Source organism: Leptodactylus fuscus, chromosome 5 (genome assembly GCF_031893055.1).
Source record: "Leptodactylus fuscus isolate aLepFus1 chromosome 5, aLepFus1.hap2, whole genome shotgun sequence".
Lineage (NCBI taxonomy): Eukaryota > Metazoa > Chordata > Amphibia > Anura > Leptodactylidae > Leptodactylus > Leptodactylus fuscus.
This window is the reverse complement of record NC_134269.1, coordinates 93,959,567-93,983,767: the sequence shown is the minus strand read 5'-3', so window position 1 is coordinate 93,983,767 and position 24,201 is coordinate 93,959,567. Positions and strand designations below refer to the sequence as shown.

The 24,201-nt window shown below is 39.1% G+C and overlaps 1 protein-coding gene across 2 annotated transcripts in view; it reads left to right on the top strand.

The window, feature by feature from the left end:
• Positions 1–24,201, top strand: part of VPS13C (vacuolar protein sorting 13 homolog C) — a 215,256-nt gene that overhangs the window by 45,689 nt on the left and 145,366 nt on the right. For both annotated transcript variants that reach the window (XM_075273791.1, XM_075273790.1), the window contains 10 exons: positions 3,237–3,294; positions 8,944–9,071; positions 9,632–9,738; positions 12,822–12,993; positions 14,476–14,538; positions 15,209–15,350; positions 17,849–17,943; positions 18,946–19,088; positions 21,971–22,163; positions 23,829–23,943. In XM_075273791.1, coding sequence (XP_075129892.1) covers positions 3,237–3,294; positions 8,944–9,071; positions 9,632–9,738; positions 12,822–12,993; positions 14,476–14,538; positions 15,209–15,350; positions 17,849–17,943; positions 18,946–19,088; positions 21,971–22,163; positions 23,829–23,943 — 1,216 coding nt within the window. The remainder of the gene's footprint in view (positions 1–3,236; positions 3,295–8,943; positions 9,072–9,631; positions 9,739–12,821; positions 12,994–14,475; positions 14,539–15,208; positions 15,351–17,848; positions 17,944–18,945; positions 19,089–21,970; positions 22,164–23,828; positions 23,944–24,201) is intronic.

Sequence of the window (24,201 nt, the reverse complement as noted above, 5' to 3'; positions counted from 1 at the left end):
TTCTGCAACGTGGGTCCTCAACCTAAAGGATATTTTGGGGTCAAAAACATTAATAGCCTTTTCATGGGATTAATCATTAATATGAGGTCTGTGGGGGTCTTGCACTTGTTATCCTTGCCTTGCTGATCAGTTGAAGAAGCAGCCAGTAGTTGGCTGACTAATACGTCCTGTTAAAGAGGACCTTTCATCAGATTGGGCACGGGCAGTTCTATATACTGCAGGAAGGCTGACAGTGCGCTGAATTCAGCGCACTGTCGGCTTTCCCGATCTGTGCCCGGGGTAAAGCGCTATCGGTCCCGGTACCATAGCGCTTTACAGTCAGAAGGGCGTTTCTGACACTTAGCTAGGGACGTCCTTCTGCCCAGCAGCGCCTATCGTGCTGTACTGTGGAGCGGGTTCCTCCCCACTCACTCTGTACAGTGCGATAGGCGCTGCTGGGCAGAAGGACGTTCCTGGCTAAGTGTCAGAAACACCCTTCTGACTGTAAAGCGCTACGGTACCGGGACCGATAGCGCTTTACCCGGGCACAGATCGGGAAAGCCGACAGTGCGCTGAATTCAGCGCACTGTCAGCTTTCCAGCAGTATATAGAACTGCATGTGCCCGATCTGATGAAAGGTCCTCTTTAACTACATACCAAACACTACACTGAAAATACAATTTGCATTGCTATGATTTGTATTGTTCCCACTCTTTTGAATTGGGACTGAGGTGCACCCCAAAGTCCTACAGCCTTTGTACACAGACTCCTAGTTATTCCTCTCAATACCCATACACATGCAATTAGTTTGGCTGAGCATGCATGTGTTTTCAAAGGGCAGAGGGAAATGAACCACTGCTAGACTCCTTTAGTGATGGCTTCTCTGCAGTGAAGATAAACTGGAATAGCATATTAAATTTCATTAATCTCTTTCCCTCACCATCATCTGTTTTAGTAGAGTCTGGACACCACAAACAAGATGCTCAAAGTTTGGTTGACTTTATTTATTCAAATGTGTATAGACACCATGAGAGTTGGCTCCATGTGTTATAGTATGATAATCTATAATCAGGAAATTTGTTTGCTGTACTGATCACTTTATCAAGAGGAAACAACTTTTAGATTATTATATGGCTTTCCTTAGAAATGTCTGTAAATTCTGTTGTTGTCTTTTGACAGGATCTCTTATCTCAATGTTGCAAGCTTCAGTATTGATTAGTACGGCCATGTTCTTACTGTTAGCTACTGTTTCTGTTGTCATGATTTTCTAAGTATCAAAGAATGAATATCTATTGTCATCTAGTACTCTTAACAAACAGCAATGTCTGTCTTCCTCTTGGTGTTATTGAGAAAGCTAGTCTCTGTTCACTGTTGGTGCCACTACTTATTTACACTGTCGTCTCTTACGTCAAACGGCGAAAACTTGTTTATCGAGTTTGACGCTTTAATCTCTTATTGACACGTAAGCAGCCATGAGATTGTGAAAGGGGTGGTTCATTTATATGACAATGAGTTATTTCATTACTAATTTACATTATTTTTTGCTATATGCAAATAAGGCTTTTTTTTTTTTTTTTTTTTTTTTTTTTTAGTCAGCCACGTATTCTGTTTGTGTAATGTGATATGAAGAGATACAGGAAGTTTTATCCAGATTTGCATAGCTTATTAAGGAAGCTTTTTGTCATTCAGATTTCAATATTGTCCTTTGGGATTGAAAAGGGAAAGTTTAGGTAGTAAACGCAATGTGACAGATGGAAATTTTTTTTTTTTTTTAGATATAGTCTTTTTTTGTTTATGTGGTACATTGCAATACTGCCATTTGTAAAGTCGAAGGTCCTCTGCCAATAAGCTAATTAAAAATTGTTCTCTTTTTTGGACCTGGCAATCAGCTATAATATTTTAGGAAAACTTGACTGTATTCCTCCATCGTTACAGGACAATTTAGCTTTACACGGTGCTCATTCAAATTTACCATATATACTCGAGTATAAGCCGACCCGAATATAAGCAGAGGCCCCTAATTTTACCACAAAAAACTAGGAAAACTTATCGACTCGAGTATGAGCCGAGGGGGGGAAATGCAGCAGCTACTGGAAAATTTCAAAAATTAAAATGGTCGGAGTTTTTGGGTGCAGTAGATGCTGGGGAAGGGGAGGGGGTGCTTTGGTTGTTTGTCTGCCCTATCCCTGAGCTTGAGGACTGTTTTTTTTTTTTTCCCCCACTTGGAATTCAACCTGGCTGAATATAGGGTATCTGCAGTGCTCCTATTAACCCCTTTCCGACGGAATAGGAGAACTGCAGATGCCCTATATTCAGTAGACCAGGCACTTTCAAAAACAGGGATACCTACGGGCGGGTTCACACAAGCGCTCGATCTCCATCTTAAGGTTTTCGTCTTCTGCCGCTCTGCAGCAGAGCGTCCGCCGTTATAGTTACAGACCCGGCATCCGCTGTAATAGAACAGCGGATGTCGGGGAGGTATTTGGTGTCAGGGCCCGCAGCATCACCACGCTCCTGTTGCTGCAGTAAACCAGCAGCTGGACCTGTGATTTTTCAAATCGCATCTCCAAGCTCCTGCTGCCGGTTTCCTGCAGGAGTGTGGCGATCCTGCGGGCCCCGAAACCAAAACCCTCCCCGGCAGCCGTTGTTCTATTACAGATGCCAGGTCTGCAACTACAACGGCGGTGGCTCTGCTGCAGAGCGGTTAACATAGCAACCGGAGATGCAGGAGCTAAGGCATCAAAGACAAACCTCCCTCCCCCCCCCCCCCCTAAAAAAAAAAAACTGTGCTGAAAAACTCGGCTTATTCTCTAGTATATACAGTGTTGGTGTAATCCATGATGGGGAAGACCTCCAGGGAAAAGAGACCCCTGTAACTGCTTTAGGCTGAGGCCCCACGTTGCAAAAACGCAGCTTTTTTTGTTGCAGTTTGTCGAGCCAAAGCCAAGAATGGCTACAAAAGGAACGGGAATTATATAGGACGTTCTCATACTTCTCCCTTCCGCTCATTCCACTTCTGGTTTTGGCTCAAAAAAAACTGCAACAAAAAAAAAAAACTGCGTTTCTGAAATGTGGGGCCTTAGACTGCTTCATTTATCTCTGAGTCTCCTAATGGAGAAAAAATAATGCATATTCTAAGTGCTAACAATGACTTCCAGGTGTATTCTTAGATATAATTTTTTATTTTTATTTTAGGTTTTAATGTTTCAGAATAGTACCATACTTTGGTGATTTGTTAATATTGTGTTTCTTTGCAGGTTGATCTAAAATCTGGGATTATGTCAAGTACTAGAAATCTTTTAAATTACCAGTATAGTAAGTATTTTAACGGAATCCTGTTTACTAGTTAAATATTATATATATAATTTTTTTAGTCATTGGTAGGGTTGAGCCGATCTTAAAATTTCAGGATCGTTTTTAAAATCCGATTTCTGATCATTTTCTATTCGAACCCGATTGGAGATTGGATTTTAAAAACGATCCTATTCACTACATAGCATGGAATCCAAAAATTCAACGCTTTAATTTTTGGACTCTACGCTGTGTGGTGATTAAAAAATCCCCCGGGTACTTAAGTCCCCCCTGCTGTCCACTTACTTGCACAGAAGCGCTGCCGATTCAACCTGCTCTTGCTCTTCTTCCTTCTACTGTGCAAGTCTGCAGAGCACCGTATGTGCCCCTGCCTCCCAGGAGAGTGTTACTGATGCTGGGAGTAGGCGGGGCTTGTTGTGGCTTAGAGTGTGGGCGGGTACAGTACCCACACTCTCCTAAGCCACAAGCCCCGCCTTCTTCCTAGGTCTGTAACACTATCCTGGGAACTAGGGGCACGCATGGACCGAGAAGTGAACAGACTGGGAGTGGCAGCGGATCTGTGCAGGTAAGTGGACTTATCTATCGACTCTTCTGCTTTGTCCCTGCTTTATCATATACTCAGCTCTGCTACATCTGTGATGTAGATCTCAGATGTAGCAGAGCTGATGAGTATACGGTAAAGCAGGGACGAAGAAGAAGAGTAGATAGACAAATCAATGTACAATAATGCAGATGTAGCAGAGTTGAGGATACGGCACAGCAGAGAGGAAACGAGTAGATACCCTCTACTCTTCTGTTTCCTCCCTGCTTATGCTGTAGGAATGAATGGACGCAGTCGGCACACAGGGGGTTAAGCGGCCGGACGCCGGCACAGACTGTGTGCTGGCGGCATCCATTCATTCCTAACATTGTTAGCTTTTCCTACAATGCTTGGCCAGTAGCAAAGCATTATGGGAAATAACCTCCGACCTCGATCCTACCTAAAAAGATTGGGATCGGAATTCCGATCGTGATCGTGAAATTTACTAGATCGCCGATCAGAATCCGATCTTTTCCGATCCCGATCACTCAACCCTAGACATTGGGCACCCTGTATTAATATAATTAAGATTGGCAGTGTTGGCAGCAGTTGCTCTAAGTTTCTAACATTAGTTTGTGGTTTACGTATTGGTTGAAAATTTTAGACACTGTCCCTTATGGCACATTTTGGTTGGAGTACTAGCATCTTAATAAATTTTGCACATCTCAAATGGTCCTCCGCTACAGAATTTTCCTCAATCGTGGTGAGCAGGGTACAATAACATCAAAATGGTACATTTTTTAAGTATAACTCTAGGCTGTGTACCAAAGATCACTTCTATCACTTGCTGTTGTAGGATCTGTTAGTGGCATAATGAACTTACTTTTATGTGAATATGCAATCTTGCTGCTAAGAAAATTGGCTTTTAATCTTGGCAACCCATGTGATATTCTGACACAGAAGAGTGACATCTTGGACAAGACGTCATTCTCTCGGGCTGAGATGTTGTGAGGGCCTGTGGATTATTTTACACTGCATTCCCCTTCAGTTTTCACTAATTACATGCTTCTTGATGTTGATCCATTTTTCCAACATCTGCTTGGAGATATCCTTGGTGGTCTGACATGAATCATTCCCTTTAAAGGTCGATATAAGTAGGCAACAATTTGTGTCTTTAGTGGCCTTCAATAATAAAATCACGCATCTGTATATTTTTCATCTTGTGGGACAATGTGATGGACACCTGGAGACCAGCTATTATGGAGATGAGAAAAATGTTAGATTTCCCTGCCATCTAAGTGCTGAATTCTCAACATGTCCATCCAGCCTACATTCTCCTACATATAGTGAGAATTGCACTGTTAAGACTTTAAGCATCCTACTTGAGGAGCAAGAGTATTGAGTTCCAGGAGGTAAAGGGAACCGGCTTCAAAGACTATTTCCTCAAAATACATAAAAGTGTCATACGTAACAAAGGAATGTTATTTATCTTAGTAATGTGCACTGTAATTCAGTGCTGCAAACATAAATTGGAGCCCATAGTGTGGTAAACAACTAGTACACATACACTCTTGGTGAATAACACCCCACTACAAAATAAATAAAATGTAACTTGTATTTCTCATGATCTAAAAATACCAAAGGCAGTATGTGTTACAACTTGGAACTTCCTCTCTCCAAATAAGAAGCCAAAGTGGAAGCCAAAGTATAGAATGGATATACAGTACAGATCAAAAGTTTGGACTCTCCTTCTCATTCAAAGAGTTTTCTGTATTTTCATGACTATGAAAATTGTAGATTCACACTGAAGGCATCAAAACTATGAATTAACACATGTGGAATTATATACGTAACAAAAAAGTGTGAAACAACTGAAAATATCTTATATTCTAGGTTCTTCAAAGTAGCCACCTTTTACTTTGATTACCGCTTTGCACAGTCTTGGCAATCTCTTAATGAGCTTCAAGAGGTAGTCACCTGAAATGGTCTTCCAACAGTCTTGAAGGCGTTCTCAGTGATGCTTAGCACTTGATGGCACTTTTGCCTTCACTCTGCGGTCCAGCTCACCTCAAACTATCTTGATTGTGTTTTGGTCTGGTGACTGTGGAGGCCAGGTCATCTGGCGTAACACCCCATCACTCTCCTTATTGGTCCAATAGCTCTTACACAGCCTGGAGGTGTATTTGGGGTCATTGTCCTGTTGAAAAATAAATGATGGTCCAGTTAAATGCAAACCGGATGAAATAGCATGCCGCTGCAAGATGCTGTGGTAGCCATGCTGGTTCAGTATGCCTTCAATTTTGAATAAATCCCCAACAGTGTCACCAGCAAAGCACCATCACACCTCCTCCTCCATGCTTCACGGTGGGAACCAGGCATGTAGCGTCCATCTGGTCACCTTTTCTGCGTCGTACAAAGACACGGTGGTTGGAACCAAAGATCTCAAATTTGGACTCATCAGACCAAAGCACAGATTTCCACTGGTCTAATGTCCATTCCTTGTGTTTTTTAGCCCACACAAGTCTCTTCTGCTTGTTGCCTGTCCTTAGCAGTGGTTTTCTAGCAGCTATTTTACCATGAAGGCCTGATGCACAAAGTTTCCTCTTAACAGTTGTTGTAGAGATGTTTCTGCTGCTAGAACTCTGTGTGGCATTGACCTGGTCTCTAATCTGAGCTGCTGTTAACCTGCAATTTCTGAGGCTGGTGACTCGGATTAATTTATCCTCTGCAGCAGAGGTGACTCTTGGTCTTCCTTTCCTGGGGCGGTCCTCATGTGAGCCAGTTTCTTGATGGCGCTTGATGTTTTTTGCAACTGCACCTGGGGACGCTTTCAAAGTTTTTCCAATTTTTCGGACTGACCAACCTTCATTTCTTAAAGTAATGATGGCCACTCGTTTTTCTTTACTTAGCTGCTTTTTTCTTGCCATAATACAAATTCTAACAGTCTATTCAGTAGGACTATCAGCTGTGTATCCACCTGACTTCTGCACAACACAACTGATGGTCCCAACCCCATTTATAAGGCAAGAAATCCCACGTATTAAACTTGACAGGGCACACCTGTGAAGTGAAAACCATCTCAGGTGACTACCTCTTGAAGCTCATCAAGAGAATGCCAAGAGTGTGCAAAGCAGGAATCAAAGTAAAAGGTGGCTACTTTGAAGAACCTAGAATATAAGACAGATTTTCAGTTTTTTCACACTTTTTTGTTAAGTATTTAATTCCACATGTGTTAATTCATAGTTTTGTGCCTTCAGTGTGAATCTACAATTTTCATAGTCCTGAAAATACAGAAAACTCTTTGAATGAGAAGGTGTGTCCAAACTTTTGGTCTGTACTGTAAATATATAATCACTCCTCGTACTGTCTGTATCCCCCTTCTCTGACTCCTGGTTTTATATCCTTTTCTTCCTTCCCTTTTATTTTTCACATTACAATCTTTGTAGACAGTCTCTGTGTTTTATGCTCCTCTTATTTTGCACTTATATGTACCTCCTCGGATACCTCCTTGATGATCTTTTTTACAATTTCTGTTATTGATGTATTTTAATAACTGCTTTTAAGTATAAAAAATAATTTATCTGTGGAAACCTGCAGACCCCATAGACTATAATGAGGTCTGCTGGGTTTCTGCCGGTTTTGTATCCATTTGAAGTGAAATGGTGGACAGGGTCCCCCGACTGCTAGTGTGAATCTAGCGTTAGTTATTGTCAGCAAGAGCAGAGACAATAAGATATATAAGCAGTTCTTGACTGGTGGAATGAACATCACAATATAGAACTTGATACTCTAGTCTTTTGAAGTAAACAACTCTACTTCCTTCACTGAATGTTAGCATATACTATTTTATAACTTTAAAGCATTTTTTATAGAGCTTTCTTTCATGCAAGTTCATATTGTATTATCTCTTTCACTAGATTGCTTGGAAAATAAGAAAGGAATGTAATAAACTTAGTCTTTTCATGAGTATTTGTAGCGTCTATTAATATGTTTAATATTTTAGGTTATTACTTGCTAATCAGATACACTGCTCAAAAAAGTAAAGGGAACACTCAAATGACACCTCCTAGATCTGAATGAATGAAATATTGTCATTGAATACTTTGTTCTGTACAAAGTTGAATGTGATGACCACAAAATCACACAAAAATCATCAATGGAAATCACATTTATTAACCAATGGAGGCCTGGATTTAGAGTCTCCCCCAAAATTAAAGTGGAAAAACCCACTACAGGCTGATCCAACTTTGATGTAATGCCCTTACAACATGTCAGTATGAGGCTTAGTAGTGTGTGTGGCCTCCATTTGCCTGTATGACCTCCCTACAACGCCTGGGCATGCTCCTGGTGAGGATAATAATAATAATAATTATAATTATTTATTAATAATTTTTTATTTATATAGCACCAACATATTCCGCAGCGCTGTACAATTTGTAGGGTTCAAATACAGACAGAGATACACTACAAAGAAAGTCATTTCACACAATGGAACTGAGGGCCCTGCTTGCAAGAGCTTACAATCTATGAGGTAGGGAGGCGACACAAGAAGTAGCAGGGGCAGCATTATACGGGAGTTCAGAAAATTTTGTAATAGACGTTACTGTCATTACACAAACTTAAAACTTTGAGCCGTCATATCATGTAGATGGTGCTTGGACATATAAAGTTAGCCTGAAGCAGCATCATATGATGTGGGGTAATGTGGGAGCTGGAACAGGAGAGGGTTAAATTTTGGGGATTCTAATTACGGTATGGAAGGGTTTACATTAGGAATTGGGATAGGCCTGTCTGAAAAGATGCGTCTTTAATTTGCGCTTGAAGCTGTAGAAATTGGGAGTTAATCAGATTGTCCGGGATAGAGCATTCCAGAGGTTGCGGATGGTCTCCTGAGGGATCTTCTCTCAGACCTGGACTAAAGCTTCTGCCAACTCCTGGACAGTCTGTGCTGCAGTTTGATGTTATTTGAGTGTTCCCTTTATCTTTTTGAGCAGTGTATAAATGATTTTGTCAGCTATGATGGTTGCCATTTGTCTTGGTCTCTACCTATATCACATAATATGCCTCCTGTACCTTTTAATGACTTTACGTAAAATCTATAAAATGTATTTATTTATTTTTTTAAATTCAAGTCTTTAAGCCGGTATCTGCATCAGCAAAGCTTTACATCAACCCAAATGCAGAGCTAGAATTGCGAACACCAAAGTTAGATTGGAACATGGAAATTCAACATATTGCAATAGAACTAACAAAGCCACAGGCAAGTAAAATTCAACTACTGGTATTTTAAGTACCTTACAAAGAATGAATATATTTTTTAAAAATGTTATTGTACATAGCAATACTGCTGAAGGTGTGTTGGTTTTGGAAGATGTCTTAGGCAGGTTTTATACAGTAGTTTTATGGACTGTTTTGAGCAATCAGCATGGTTTTGTGTATTTCATCATTGACTACAGTGTTAAGTAAACAGCTGGAAGATCCCTTCTGTTGATAATTTTTTTTAAAGTTGAAACAAGATAAACAGCATTTTGCACTTTCTTCTAGCAAAAAAAAAAAAAAAATTGCAAGCCAAGATAAGGAATCTGCCATCCATCTTTTAAGACTAAAATCAACCATGAGTGTTACAGTGCTTCTTGTGTATCAGCAATTCTGACAGTTTCAAAGTTGGTTTTGACTTTCTGACAGACAAAAGACTGTAATGCTGTTGTGTGAAACTAGCCTTAATCTATACGTTTTCACTAACCATACACCTGATGTTTCCGACTGCTGGTTAGGTAGTAACTGTTAATTTATTGTTTATTTTCTCCATGATTTCTATAGTACCTCAGCATGATTGACTTGTTGGAGTCTGTGGATTACATGGTTAGGAATGCTCCATATCGAAAGTTCAGACCAGTATGCACTCTGAAAGAAAACCCTGCTGACTGGTATGTGTGCAAATTAAAAATAAATACATAAATTACATCCTAGTTTACTCATGTTCCACATTTCAATGTTTCCCAGCCATTATTGATTGGGCATGGTTATGGATGCTTGTGGTGATTTATTTTAGCATGATTTTAATGGTTTGTTAAAGAAACTATGCATTTTTTTAAAAATGTTTAATAAGCTAATAGTGTATAGTGTAGTGTATATAATATGATACCGCTATCCACTTTCAGTGTAGAAATCCCCTAGTGGCATCAACGAGCAGCTGAGATTTTAACAAATTTTTGCTACTACAAAAATGCTGCAGATTCTGTCAAAAAGCCAGAATAGTGCAGTTTGTATACATATATACAGACACCATAATGGAAACAAGTCAGGACCCTTTCAGGCGAGGGCCTCACGTTTTGAATATGCTGCGTTTGTTTTACATTACCTGCAAATTGGATTGGGTTGTGGATAATGACATCAACACATTGCAGAAAAAAAATAAAAATAAAAATCTGCAGTGGAATTTCTGTGAAAAAAGCTGCAAAAGGAAAAATGCAATGCATTTCTGCCACAATCTTTTTGGGCTGTAGTTCATTATGTGGGGCCTTAGCCTTATAGTCAGTAGGGAACCCATCAGCACCAGCTTGTGTGCTTAGAGCCTAGATTCATAGTCTGCATACAAAGACGTCTTTGAAATACGTTTTGTATCCAGTAATCATGTAAACTGTTATTCAACTCTATATATATATATATATATATATATATATATATATATATATATATATTCTACTAATATTATAAATGTGAAAAGTTTGTGTGTTTGGATGTTTGCAAACGGCTGAATGGATTGTTTTGAAATTTCACACACATCTACATATTGGCCACGAAGGATACATAGGCTACTTTAAACGTGTCTCACTCACCCCAAATTGCCACCGCGACCCTCAAAAGTTTGCTCCAGCTCCACTGTCGGCCCTGAGGTCAGCACAGGTAGTGACACGCAGCTCCGATTGGTGCATGGCGGTGCGGGGGCGGGATAGGGAGACAGCACAGCGGCCCCATAGGTTAGTGCCGAAATGTGGGCGTGGCCAGCGCGCGAGGACACTTGCCTGAACATGGCGGCTGCCTGTATGTTCCTAACACTGCTCACATGCCGGCCAGCCACATATCGCCTAATGCTGGCATTACATACAGCAGCATGACCAGGCCTCAAGCCCACAGCCGCCCGTACTGTGTGGCCGGGAACAGATAGCACAGACAGCACTCACTCTCATGTCACGGTCACTACACACAGACATCCCCAGCATATGCAAGGTGAGTGCTGGAGGTTCCGTGATCGCCAGTTTCCTTAGTGGTGGTGGTGGGGGTTTACAAGAGTTGGTGTGTAGGGGGCTGGGGGGGGGGGGGGAAGAGGCGCTGGGTAGGAGAAAGAGGGGGGGGGTGGGGTTGGTGGTTTAGGGGAGCTGCTGGGAGTTAGGGAGGGGGCCTGGAGGGGTTTTTTGGTGGGGGAGTTGGGACCAGAGGGCCGAGGGTGAGTAGGAGGGAGGCCAATTGCACAGGTTAAAGGGGGAGGTGGGCGGGTGACTGGGGTCACGGGTGGTTGGTGGTGGGGGCAGGGGGGAGATGTGGAAGGTAACTGTAGGCTCTGAAGGGGGGAGGGGGCGTGGGTGGGTGCTAGGGGGGTAGCCGGGGCCAGAGCAGCAGGGATGTGGGGTCCCTCCACACGAGGGCGTGGGAGGGGACCGTGGTCGCCACAAGAAAAGGGCCGTGGGGGGGGGCCAATGGGCCGTGCTGCACATGGTTCGCGCAAGGAAGGAGGGTTCGCGGACGAAGTCGCGGGTATAGTTAATATATATATATATTATGTGTTTCACACACGTCTCCTTGCTGTAGGGTAAAAAGATAGCTTTCATCAGGTTAGTTAAAATCAATGTATACAATTGTTGTGAGCCTTTCCAGCACATCCCCAGAATGTAGTGTATAAAGACCTAATCCTGCTTCTAGCTCAGTGTGGATATAAATAAATCTGGGACGTGCTCTGAGGTAAATATAGTCTGTATCCATTGTAGAAAGCTACCAGAGAGATTTGAGCTGCTGCTGAGGCATTTAGATCTCAGATCCTTTCCTAGACTTGATTCAATTGTATTGACTTCTCACTGCAGGACTGGCTGTGTACAGGTTTGCAGACTTGCAGGGATTGTCTGGGATAAATTGAAAAATTAATCTAAACATTCTCATCTTCTATCTTCTAAATTACTCATTGATCCAAAAATCTTTACCTAAATTGCTGGGGCGATCATGTGACCATCCCAGTCACATTTTCCAATTTTTCGGTGTCATTAAGGGAAACTTGTAGTTCTCTTTCCGGAAACAGAACGTCATCTAATTAATTCAACCCCCATTCTCCACTGCACATGGTAAGTGTGATGTGGTGGGGGTTGAGTTAGTCAGGAAGGGCTAATAATGGCCAGGCAGGATGGGGAAACAGGAAGGGGGATGTGAGAGACAGGAAAGTGGTGTCAGTCAGCCCTGAGTGAAACCCAAGGCATGGTAGTTGTAGGAAAACACAGAATAGGAAGTTACTCATGTGAACAAATGCAGAAGATGCCAGGAGCTCACAGAGGAACCCATAAATAACCAAAAGCACTGCTTATTAACCTATTAATGGCACACAACAGACCTAGCAGACTAATGGCAGACCTAACACACCTTTTTTGAAAAAAATAATTTTTGCCCAGAAAACTCCTTTGAGCATGTAAAACAATTTATGGATTATGACACTTTAAAACGTTCTCCAGAAGATGAAGTTGAAGAAATCTCTCTAAACTTAATGATGGAACAGATTTGTGTCGTGCAACATTTTCATAAATTTGTTGTAATGGCAATGTTGCTTTTAGTAAAACTGGTTTTAGAATAAAGCACATGCTAAACCCTATCTTAATATATAAAGTTATAGAACTTTTTATATACACAGTGATTAACACCAAAAATCTCTCATAAGATTGGAAAGATAACATTTAGAAAAAACAAAATGTAGTAATTTAACCAATATTCACCAAGTTGTTTCTTGTCTTGTCATTTTTTTTCTGTGCAGGTGGAAATATGCCATTACCAGCATCTTAGAAATTCATGTTAGGAGAAGGAGGAGGATGTGGTCATGGAGTACCATTTTACAACACAGGGAAGACCTAAAATGCTATAAAAATGTATACAAAGCCAAACTCACCCAAACAAAGGTTCCTGAAGAAATAACAAAGCAAATACAGGTGATTAAGATGGGAATGGTGCCTGGAAGAGTGGACATGATTGCCTAGTTAAAGTGTATTATAATTTTTATGTTAAAGAAGCACTGCTGTAAAAAATTGTCCATGTGTAGTATATTGTTTTTGAGTAGCTTACTGAGAGCACTAGAACATTGTTACTGTAACAGACAGAGTGGGGGAGATTTATGAAGAATAGCGTTATCAACACCAGTCTTCATAAACTTACGTTGCAATAAATGAGGCACACGTTCCACCAGGCTGTGTGTATGGAGGAAAATTTACGCCTTTTCATAGCTCTTTTTGGAAAAGTGGAAAGGGTTGCACAAAAAAAAAACAAAAAACTTGCACCCCCCCCAAGTAAAAAAAAAGAAAAAAGGGACCTCTGACGCTTTGTATGTCAGAAAACTGGCTTAGGCTGGGTTCACATCTGCGTTGGCGTCTCTGGTGGAAACCCGGCAGATCCCATTATACCGTAGTTTAAGGGGTCCGTGGGTGCCTGCAACTGATTTTTAAGCGGACTTGCTCAATAGAGAGTCAAACACTAGTGTGAATCTAGCGTAAAAATGCATAATAAAGATGCAGTGGTCAGAAATAATAACCATAAAACTTTGAAGTTCTATTTTTTTTCTTCCCATCACTGCCTCTTTCTGTTAACAACCTATAGTGATTATTTTGGCAATGTACAGTATATCGCGGTGGTGCTCAACTTATGTACTGCAGCTAAAGACTATTCAGCTGTTTTTTAGGAGTAGGTCCTTTTATGTTGCATAATAATGATACCCCAGTGTTTCTTGTATGAAAAGAAGGTCAATCCATCAATGCAGGTCAAAAGGAGTCAGTCTTTGACAGAATATGTGATTTTGTCCTTATACAAGCAGTACATAGTGTATTATTGTTAATATCGACAAAGGTGATTAAGAAGGTAGTAATCTTCTCACCTGAACAGGTTGTGTACAAAGCACGACCACCGTTGAGGTCATTGGGTATTCACAAACAGCAGGATCTAGATCGGCCAGGCCAGGCATCAAATGGAAATGTGGGAAGAAGGACTGCAAGAAAACCACATGGCGTAATGCTTGATTTAAAAGAATCCGCACTTTGATATAGTCCAAATAGTTCATTTAAAGTGCTGGTGTCCATCCTGTGGTTATAGAGAGTAGACAGGAGACCTTGAACTGTGAGACTCCAGGCAGGCACTGTACATGGATGAGATGACAACATGGACACCATAAGGAAGACATTATTGGGTTTCTGATAAGTGCCTGACTATATAAAGTTCCTATATTTATGGTCCTATCAATTGGCGATCGATCAAGACAAAAGATTATCACCACTAAGATGGTGATGAAAACTCTTTATAGCTGTGCAAAACCTATTTACCGGTAGTGTGTGTGTGTGTGTGTGTGTGTGATATATATGTATATAATAGAAATGGTTTTAACTTTACCACTAAGATTTTGTCACTTTTTTTTTTTTCCCTTCTAGGCAATGGAAAAACACCTTGATGTATTTAATGTAATTCTAGCTAGGCAGCAAGCTCAGGCGGAGGTAACTTTTTATGTTACAGTATTCTTATTGAGGCTCTTTACTTTTGTCTGTATAAGTACAGTGCAGTATAGTCACTGTACATACACTATATATTTTTTTTAAATTCTTATGTTCTTAGTGTTTCATCACCTTCAGTCTTTTTGAAAATCTATGCAAAACCTGCCAGAAGTTAAAGGCAAAGGATGTTTATTTTGTATAATACATAGGTGTTTTCTTCAGCTCAGCAGTTTTAAGCACTGTATCGCTTGCAGAAATTATGGGTTTTACAGTGGACAGTAAGTGGCTTAGATGATCTCTGTGACTGACAGGATGACGGAGACCTGCAATTATCACTCAATGTGTTCAGTATCCCAGGCAAATAATTATAAATGCCTTTCTATGCAGTATCACAGTACTTTTGAATGGTATGAGATCAGACTTATTATTTTTTTAATTACCTTTATCTTGGGTACTTTTACAGCTTCACCGCATCCACTTTTTTTGCATTTGCGGATGTCTCTTTTGCTATGACAAGACAAAGGTTGCAAATTTGTAGGAACCCATCACAGTGCACCTTTCTTTTTTTAAAAGCCAGGATAGAAAATTAAAGCTGTGTTGTGATGGGTTGCTATGGTCAAACAATACGATTTTTCATGTAGGCAGTTTAATGAATCCGCTTCTGTATTTCTAGGTTGTGCGCTCAGGTCAAAAAGTGCTGGCAAAGAAGACTTCACAGACAGGAGAGAAGAAAACTGGAGGCTGGTTTGGAGGATTCTGGGGGAGAAAAGAAACATCTAAGAAAGAAGAATCTGAAGAGCTTTCTGTTCCTGAAAGTAATTTTTAACAGAATTTGCACAGTTCTTAAGTTTTCAAGAGACCGTAATTTAGAAATGAGTGATACAACAACAGGCGATAAAACTAACAAACTTTATTGGTATAAATAGTTAAATAGCCAAACTCTCCTAAAAAATGATAAATGGCCAAACTCCCATATGTATTCCTATACTGTGACCGGAATAGCTACTAGATAACAGGGGGTCCCATTTAATTTTGCATGGAAATGAGTTCCTAAATCCTCCCAGCACAAAACTAATATAACTCAACATGGTAGGGTGATAATATTGTTGTTGAAATCAACTCTAAGGTGTGTGCGTACACAAATATACACGTGCGTGAACATTATTGCCGGAGGTGGTGAGCGGGGAATAACAAAGGCTCTTCTTAGACTATATTTGGATACCTCTGATGAATAGCTGTATAGTAATAACAGCTGTGGAATGTGTTAGAAGGTGATATTAGGTATAAGAACTTCTCTCTTGTTAGGGTTACCACTTTGTCGCCCTATGGAACCTCTATATTTAAGAGATTATATTTAGCACTGTTATCAGCATTTAGGGAGTCACTCCTGTATTCCCCCTATGTGAGAGCCTTATCATAGGGTAGTAGGAATATTGGGTACCCCAATTAGCAATTTTTCAGGCAGGGTGAGGCTAAGTAAATTTCTTAGTGGGTGAGTTTACAAAATAATAAATGGCATCATTATAAAGTGACAATCTTTAAGCCCACATATGACTAAGGATTGTAAGATAAATAAAAGTTATGGGGTTTGGAAGGTGGGTAGGGGTTAAAATAAAAAAGGCTCTTTGTGTTTTTGTTTTTAAATAGAAAAAAATAGTACTTCATATGTGTGTGTGTCAGGGGCATAACTTGAGAGTGCAGTTGCATCAGGTCTAGGAACTTTGTGGCCGAGGAGGTGTCTCTTCCCAATATGCGAAGACTGATACTATCAATAATACATTATAGACCAAGATCTTGTTTGTAGCACCCATAGATTTAGAGAGATCACTGGTTAAAGTGGAGGTGCATACACTCCAAAGTTCAGTTTAATCGGTGTATGGAAGAAAATATGGAGCTGACAGTGCAGGGAGAGGAGATTTTATTATTTTCTTGTCCCTGTCACATCTGATAACAGCAGGGGAGGGCATACCATGTACTTTTGATCATGACGTCACCCCCTATTATCAGTCAAAAGCATACTTGCCATTTAAACCCTTGTATACTGCAATCAATGCTGACTGCAGAACCAAAGTCATTATACAGTCAAATCATAAAAAACACAAATTTGCTATGACCACGTCCGTAACAACCTAAAATTAGTATGTTATTTATTCTGCCAGAATTGGTTTTCTGTTGTTCACTGCTTTAAAATAAAAAAAATTGATCAAAAATCTTATTCACCCACAAAATACAAGGTCTCATAAAGCTACTATAAAATAAAATCTTAGAAGTTATGAAAGCAGAAGTTAAACTTGACTAAAGAGGTGGCCTGGGCTATAATTCCAGAGGAGAGCCATATCACTTGGCTCTCCTCTGTAGGCAACTCTGTCCACCTTAGTATTTGGAGACTTATTTACGTGGTGTGGGGAAGTTAACTCGGTAGAACCAGTGGTGTGAACCCAAACAGTCAAGAGAGACACAAAATATGCAGCAAACTGCTTTATTTAGAAAAAACAAACAAAAACAAAACAGGAAAACCTTGACTTCAGGCACAATATGAACAATATAAAATACAACCTTAACTTCAGGCAAAAAAAAATCTGCTAGTTTCAGCAACTAACTGAATAGAACTGATAACCTAACTATACGTGGGGATTACTTCCAGCTACACAAACAAAACCAGTGCAATATTGTCTCACCAGACTCAGGGTTACAGGACAGAACCATACACCTCCTTTTTCTGGCCCAGTAATGAGCCAAGGATCTTCACATGGGCTGAGGCCTACTCCAGATCCGCCCTGGACCACACATGTCAGAATCCTGGAGCTGATATATTTGGACTCCAGCACTCTGCCTGTCACATTCTCACAGTAGGCATAAAAAGATGATTAAATCTGCATAGCTTCTTCCGTTTGTGACCTCAAATGTATGTTCTCCACTCCTATTAACGTCCGCTATACCAAACTATTAATGATTTGGGAGACAATTTGGAGACCCTCCTTTTAAATTGTTTTAGTCTGTCACTAATTGCTTATTATACAGTAAATGGCCATGTGGTTTTGCATCAACAATAAATTTTTATCTATTGGAAAACCAGTAGCATAGACACTGTGACATGTGTGAAGACCATCACTCAGTTTTAAAGAATTAGTTATAGGAAATGCCCTTTGTTTTTTATTCCAAGACCTTCCAGATTCTCTGCCATTCTCTTTACTTCTGGTCTTTCTATACACAAACATGTGACTTAGCCAGTCACTGACCACTAAATATTATTTATTAAGACTATAATTGCCATATTTTACATATGATAAATGAGTGCTGTAATGTGTTTCAGAAATTGATGACCTAATGACTCCCGAGGAAAAGAAGAAACTCTTTACTGCAATAGGTTACAGTGAAAGTTCTCACAATCTCTGTTTGCCCAAAGCAGTAAGTGTATTGCTTTAATGCATTTTTAAAGGTTCTCGCAGACGAAACATTGAGTTCAATACAATCAGCTGCAATATGTTACAAAATAAAAATGACTGTTTGCACTTCCTGCTCTGTCTAAAGTGAAAAAAGCAGAAATGATTTTAAATTTTAAATTGCGTTTGTCTTTCAAATGCAGTGCAATAAATGTGGAAATAAAATCAATTCCTATTAAAAGACACTTGTCACAATCTTGTGTATAATGATACAGAATACTTGTACTTTGTTTAACCGATAGTACTGATGGCAAACCTTTTAGAGACCAAGTGCTGAAACTGCAACCCAAAACCCACTAAATTATCGCAAAGTGCCAATCCAGAAATTTAACCTTGAAACTTTGTGGATCCACAATTACGGACAGTTATGGACTCACAAATTAGTCTTGTGGTTGGGGTTTTACAGAGCGGGTGCTCCATGCATTTCCTAAGGTAACTGCTTTTTTTTATGTGGATTAGGTTATTGTTCCGCAAACAGAAACCTGAGCACAGGTGTGAACCTAGCCTATGAATCAATCAGTCACCGTAGAGGATTTTATAGAGAATGTGTAGAAAACTCTCCCATAGAAATGAATAAGGTGTGCTCCAGACTATTGTCCTATGGCTTATGGTCCTTTTATAGGAAACAAAAAGTCAGTGTTTTAGACAGTGGCAAATGTAAGATTTTTTATTTTATTAATATAAATATTTATTTGGAAAATTAAAAACCTCACCAATAAATACATTTAGCATTAAAAACCTGTTTAAACATTTAGGTTGTTTCCTGGTGACATTCTTTTAAATCTTTAGTTGTAAAGAAAAGTCAAGAAGAATGTTGTAAGATGAAGCATCCACAAAAATGTTTGCTTTCTACAGGCAGCTGCTTTAATACTTCTTAGTGCTCACTTACAGTAGTATCACAAACTATTGTCTTTCATTCTAAATATCTTAATGTTGCTAAATATTCTGTGTTCTTTTTTTCATCCAGTATGTTGCTCATATTCTGAGTTTCCAACTAGTCAGCACATCTATAGTTATCAGAGAAGATGTCCATGCACCAGAGACACTGAAGGTTCAGATAGTTGATCTTAGCACTAAAGTCTACCAGAGACCAGGAGCACAGGCTATAAAGTGAGTGAGTTACTTGGTATTGTCTGAAAATATAAATGTTATTTCATTTATGGTTACTGGCAGTGTAATACTATTTTTTTGCAGATGTTTATTTCTGACCCATTTTACAAGTCCAGATGTTTAAGTAAGCAGAGCATAGTACGCTTTCATCCATTTTGATGGGAAGTTTGACAGCTAGGTCTTCTGAAGATTATAAAAATGATGAAAGTGATTTGTTTTTAACAATTGAGAGTCCTTGAGTACTTCCAATATGTGATGTACTCAATGAATACCTCCCAGAAATGACAAAATTGTTCCCTATAAGTAAGTGTTGACCCACCTACAGTTTTGAATCTTGGCTTTACAACAAGACAATATTATGTCTGTAGCTGCCATAGATTTAGAGAGATGACTGGTTAAAGTGAATGTACAAGTATTTGCATCTCCACTTTATCCACTGTATAGGAGAATACGTGCAGCTGACAGTGCAGAGATTTTAATATTCTCCTGTCACGTCCGATATTCCTAAAGGGAGGGACTACCATGAACTATTGTTACCATGGACTTACCCCATTATCAGTCATAAGCATACTTGCTATTTAACCCGTTATATGCTATGTACTGCAGCGCTTGTCGTTTTACAGAAAAAAAGTAAGACTTTTTGCTACGTAATGAAATGAAAAAAAAAAAAACACGTTTGTTTTTTTGCCACATCTCTAACAACCCTTTAAATAAAATTAGGATGTTTATTTATTTTGTCGTATATACCTACAGCATACAAGGTGTCCTAATTAGGAAGCGTTTTTTTTGGACCTTGAGGCGTTTTTTGGAGTGTTTTCTGGAGCAGTTTTTGGTACTTAGGGTGTTAAATAAAACCTTGGTAAGCACAGTAACTGCTCAGCCAATGTACAGTAATATATATTTAATGATTTGCCTGTATTGCATTGTATTACCTATGTGCATAGGTTAAAATGTGTACAGTCAGTGTAGCCATTCGAGCAAACGTGGTTGACTTGTATTTTTTTTTTTTTTTTTTTTTTTTTTTTATGTAAAAGTTTCCTTAAGGGGGTACCTATTTTGTCCTGAGACTTTTGGCATGTCATAGCTCTGTGTCAGAAGTTTTAATCAATGTGCCCCCTCGGCTGTGTTCTATTTTGTGATGTGCAATGTATAGACTCTCTTCGAATTTGTACACAACTTGCCTGACTGTATGGTTCAATTTTTCTATTTATTTAAATGTTATACAGTTCTTTAAAACTGGGGCGCTTTGAACACCTGCCAATGAGCTATTTAGAAGGCATCACCCCACATTCATTGTTTCCACTGCTCCTTGCAGCACAACATAGTACTTTGAGTAGTGGTGGAGCTAGATATCGTGGCTATGGAAACTGCTGATTGACTATTTTGCTAGTCCCCCAATGATAAACCATCAGTTCTAAAGAACTAATAAAGCCCTTTAATATACACGTAGAGAAAACAAAATCTACAAGAACACATTAAGAGTATCTAAACAAATTGTCTTATTTGTTGAAATCACCACTTGTTCTAATTTTAAGTTTAATTAGATTCCATCATTAAAAACACATTTTAAAATATAAAAGCACGTAGGTATAGCCTTTATAAAGTCTATTCATCTTGTTAGGAGCAAATCAGCTCTGGATATGTTGCCGTAGTCCTAATTAATCAATATATGAGTATTGGTGACGTCACAGCACTTGCTCAGAGAACACACAGTCAGACACACAAGTATCGTGATCAGGATGTTCCAAAGTTTATTACATATTACTTAGCTTTTATAGAGAAATAATCGTTGTATGCTAATTTAGGCATAACAAACTACATCATATAGAAATATGAATGATCATTGGTCAAAGTACAAAATGGGCGTTTACAAACTATGAATACGTATATAAATAATACATGAGTTAACACATGGTTGTCCGTGTCATCCATTTTAGTGTGTAGCAGAGTCTGATGAAATGGATGCCATGACCTTCCAGGTTTCATGCTAGTGGATGACAGACAAAACAAGAGATTAGAACTGACTTCATAGCTTGTGAACTTTATGCGTCTTGTTATGGCCATCACGTATTGCGATGTACAAATATGGTAACTTACATCCGCCAGCATGTAGTACGGAGGGGCAGTAAATAACTGGTTTTAACTCGATATATTCTAATACGCACATAGACACAAAGATCAGCACATTTAGTCAAAATATAAGGCTCAGGGTTACTGGGAAGCATCTTATCTGTTACTCCTGGCTATACGCTCAGGGTTAGTGGTCAGCTTATTTTTCTCTATTTTTCAAGTTACAGTTTTAGGAACTGGAATTAACCCCCTCACAATCTCTTACCTTTATCTTGAAGGTCCGCTTTGCAGTTTTTGAATTTTTCTTCTTTTCTTCATTATGGCAATTATGCTCAGAAAGCACAGGGGGCGTCCAGCCCCCCCCCCCCCCCATGCTCACAGCACAGCGTTGTCATCTATTCCAGTGTCGGCTCTATCTTCTGCTCCGTTGGCCGTTCTCCTCCTCTTCTTACATGAGACCACTGCAAAATGCGCAGTTGGCTGTTCTGTCGGCCCTTTTGCGGTGGTCTCTTGTAAGAAGAGGAGGAGGAGAATGGCTGACAGAGCAAAAGAGAGAGGCAGCGCGTGAATGGATGACAACGCAATTAGCGTAATGAAGAAGAGAAAAAAAAAATTCAAAAAGTGACGGCACGGACCTTAAAGATAAAGGTAGAAGATGAATAGCCTTTATAAAGGCTATTCCTACGTGCTTTTAGTTTAAAACGTGTTTTTAAATGCAAAGGTTGTACACAGGATTATGTTCCTTTTTTAAAAAGTGCGTATTGTATGCTATATATTATATTCATTAGGTGGTTATGTTTTTGAAATTTCAGAGTAGAAGCAAAACTGGACCACTGGTATGTAACTGGACTCAAACAGCAAAATATCATTCCATCTCTAGTAAGCACGATTGGATCTAGCGAGTCATCCCTCCTTAAGATCCAGTTTGAAACTAATCCTGAAGACCGCTCTTCTGATCAGGTCCTAATAGTGCAGTCCCAGCCTGTGGAGATTATTTACGATGCTGTAAGTTTTTATAGATTTAAAGCTTTGAATTTTACACCTTACTGATGGGACAGATATGCCCTAATATTTGTATGTTTCCAGGGACTTTGCGAGATGAGTTCATCTCTACATCATCAACAAAAATGTTTGCCGCTTGGGCTAGAGAGCTGCAGGACTCTGTCGAGGATGCCAAAGACTTTTTAAAAGACTGGCAAACACTAATGAAAATTGAGGTGTAGAGAGAGACTCTTTCATACCATCCATAGTGCCATATTTGCATTTAAACCAGACTTGACAGGATGTTTAATTGCTCAAAATGCCAGGGATATAAAGCAGATATGTTCCATGGTCTGTGGGCTTCTTTAGAGATACAGCATTCTTGGCAACCGGATCAGACATTGATAAAACCTATATGGAACATACCCATAACTTAAATATTATACTGTCCCTGACATGCATTGGGGAAAGAGGGGTCATTAAAAGCTGTTTAATACAGTCTGTTCAGTAGCCAAAAGCTGTTTTTGCCAAATTTGGCCACAACCTATTCTACCCGCCAACCATATGATCTAAGGTCAATTAAGACGTTTGTTGAACAAATTGAGACAGAATGTGAATACTCAAACAAACAAGTTTTTTTTTTTTTTTTTAAATAGAGAAAGTTTGTTTATTTTGGCATACTCATAAAATATATTTGTCTATTTAATGTAACCTCGCATGCTCAAACAATGGTACTTATTATTGATATGGTGCCTTTTAGGCTATATGCGAGTAGGCCAGTGGCCTGGATCTTCTATATTTCCTCCTTTACCAATGTATACTACCAGGGATCTAGTGACCCATCAGATATTCTTTAAAGGATCTCTGCTTAAAACATTAATAGAGTATGAGAGTCTGTCCTGTAACTCTATTTTCTAAGCTGTCAAATGCAGTATGTGTCACAATGTTAAAGCGGAGTAAAGTATCCTTTTGTTATTTACCTAATTTTTTTTTCTTTTGAAGAGTCTGTGTACTCATGAAGTGATGATTATGTTGTGTATAATATGTCATATATTTTATTAAAAGGGTATTCCTTTGTAAATAACCATATTTAAATTTGGAGACAAATGTTAAACATTTTTGCAAACATAAATAATTAAGTTTGAATTTAAATTATTTTCTTTAACAATCTTAGTGGTGACAGTCTTTTCTGCTGGTCAGTCAGCAATGGTTAAAAGTATGAATGCAGGTTGTATTACTTGGCAACTGATCAAGGCAAAATACATCGTTAAAATGATTAATGAATATGTAACTCGAAGTTACATAAATTTGTAAAAAAATATTAATTTTTTGTCTACATAATTAAACATGGTTACGTTTGTTGGAAAACTCTTAAGTTCACACATTTTCATTAAGGGGTTGAACAGAATGGACTTTCTCTGTTAAATAATTAGTTATATGAGATGCTGATCAGGAGGTAGCTTTTATAATTGAAGTTGATGAGTATTGGTGACTTTTCACAATGTAGTAGGGTTGGTAGTTTGAAGAAAGATAACCTTCTCTTTCTTCCCTATGCCCTGTTAGGGTACATGTAAAGGGTTGTTCTTTGCCACGTAAGTGATTAACATGATATTTCAGAATGTGTATGCCCAGTTTGACATTCAGTGACCAGTGTTACTATGTCTCTCTTGTGTTCTCTTCATATGTCAGGCAACAATAAACGCTCTAGCAGACTTTTTTCGGCCGCACAAAGGAATGGACTTAGAGCAGCTAACTTCCGCAACATTAATGAAACTAGAAGAGATCAAAGAAAAAACTGCTGCAGGTAATTTTCTAATTCTTAATTTATCATTATGTGCCTTATGTTAAAAAAAAAAAATAGCACTTGCATTAACTCAAGTAAAACATATGTAATTCCACCATAACGGGGCCTGGTGTCAGGGCTCTAACTAGCCCATTTCAAGGTTAAAACATGGTTGGTGCTCTTTTACAGGGTGTTCACACTGATTTTTATTTTTTATTAATTTTTTCAATCAATAACTGAACTTGCAATTGCGTTAGTGATCAGCCAATTTTACTATGT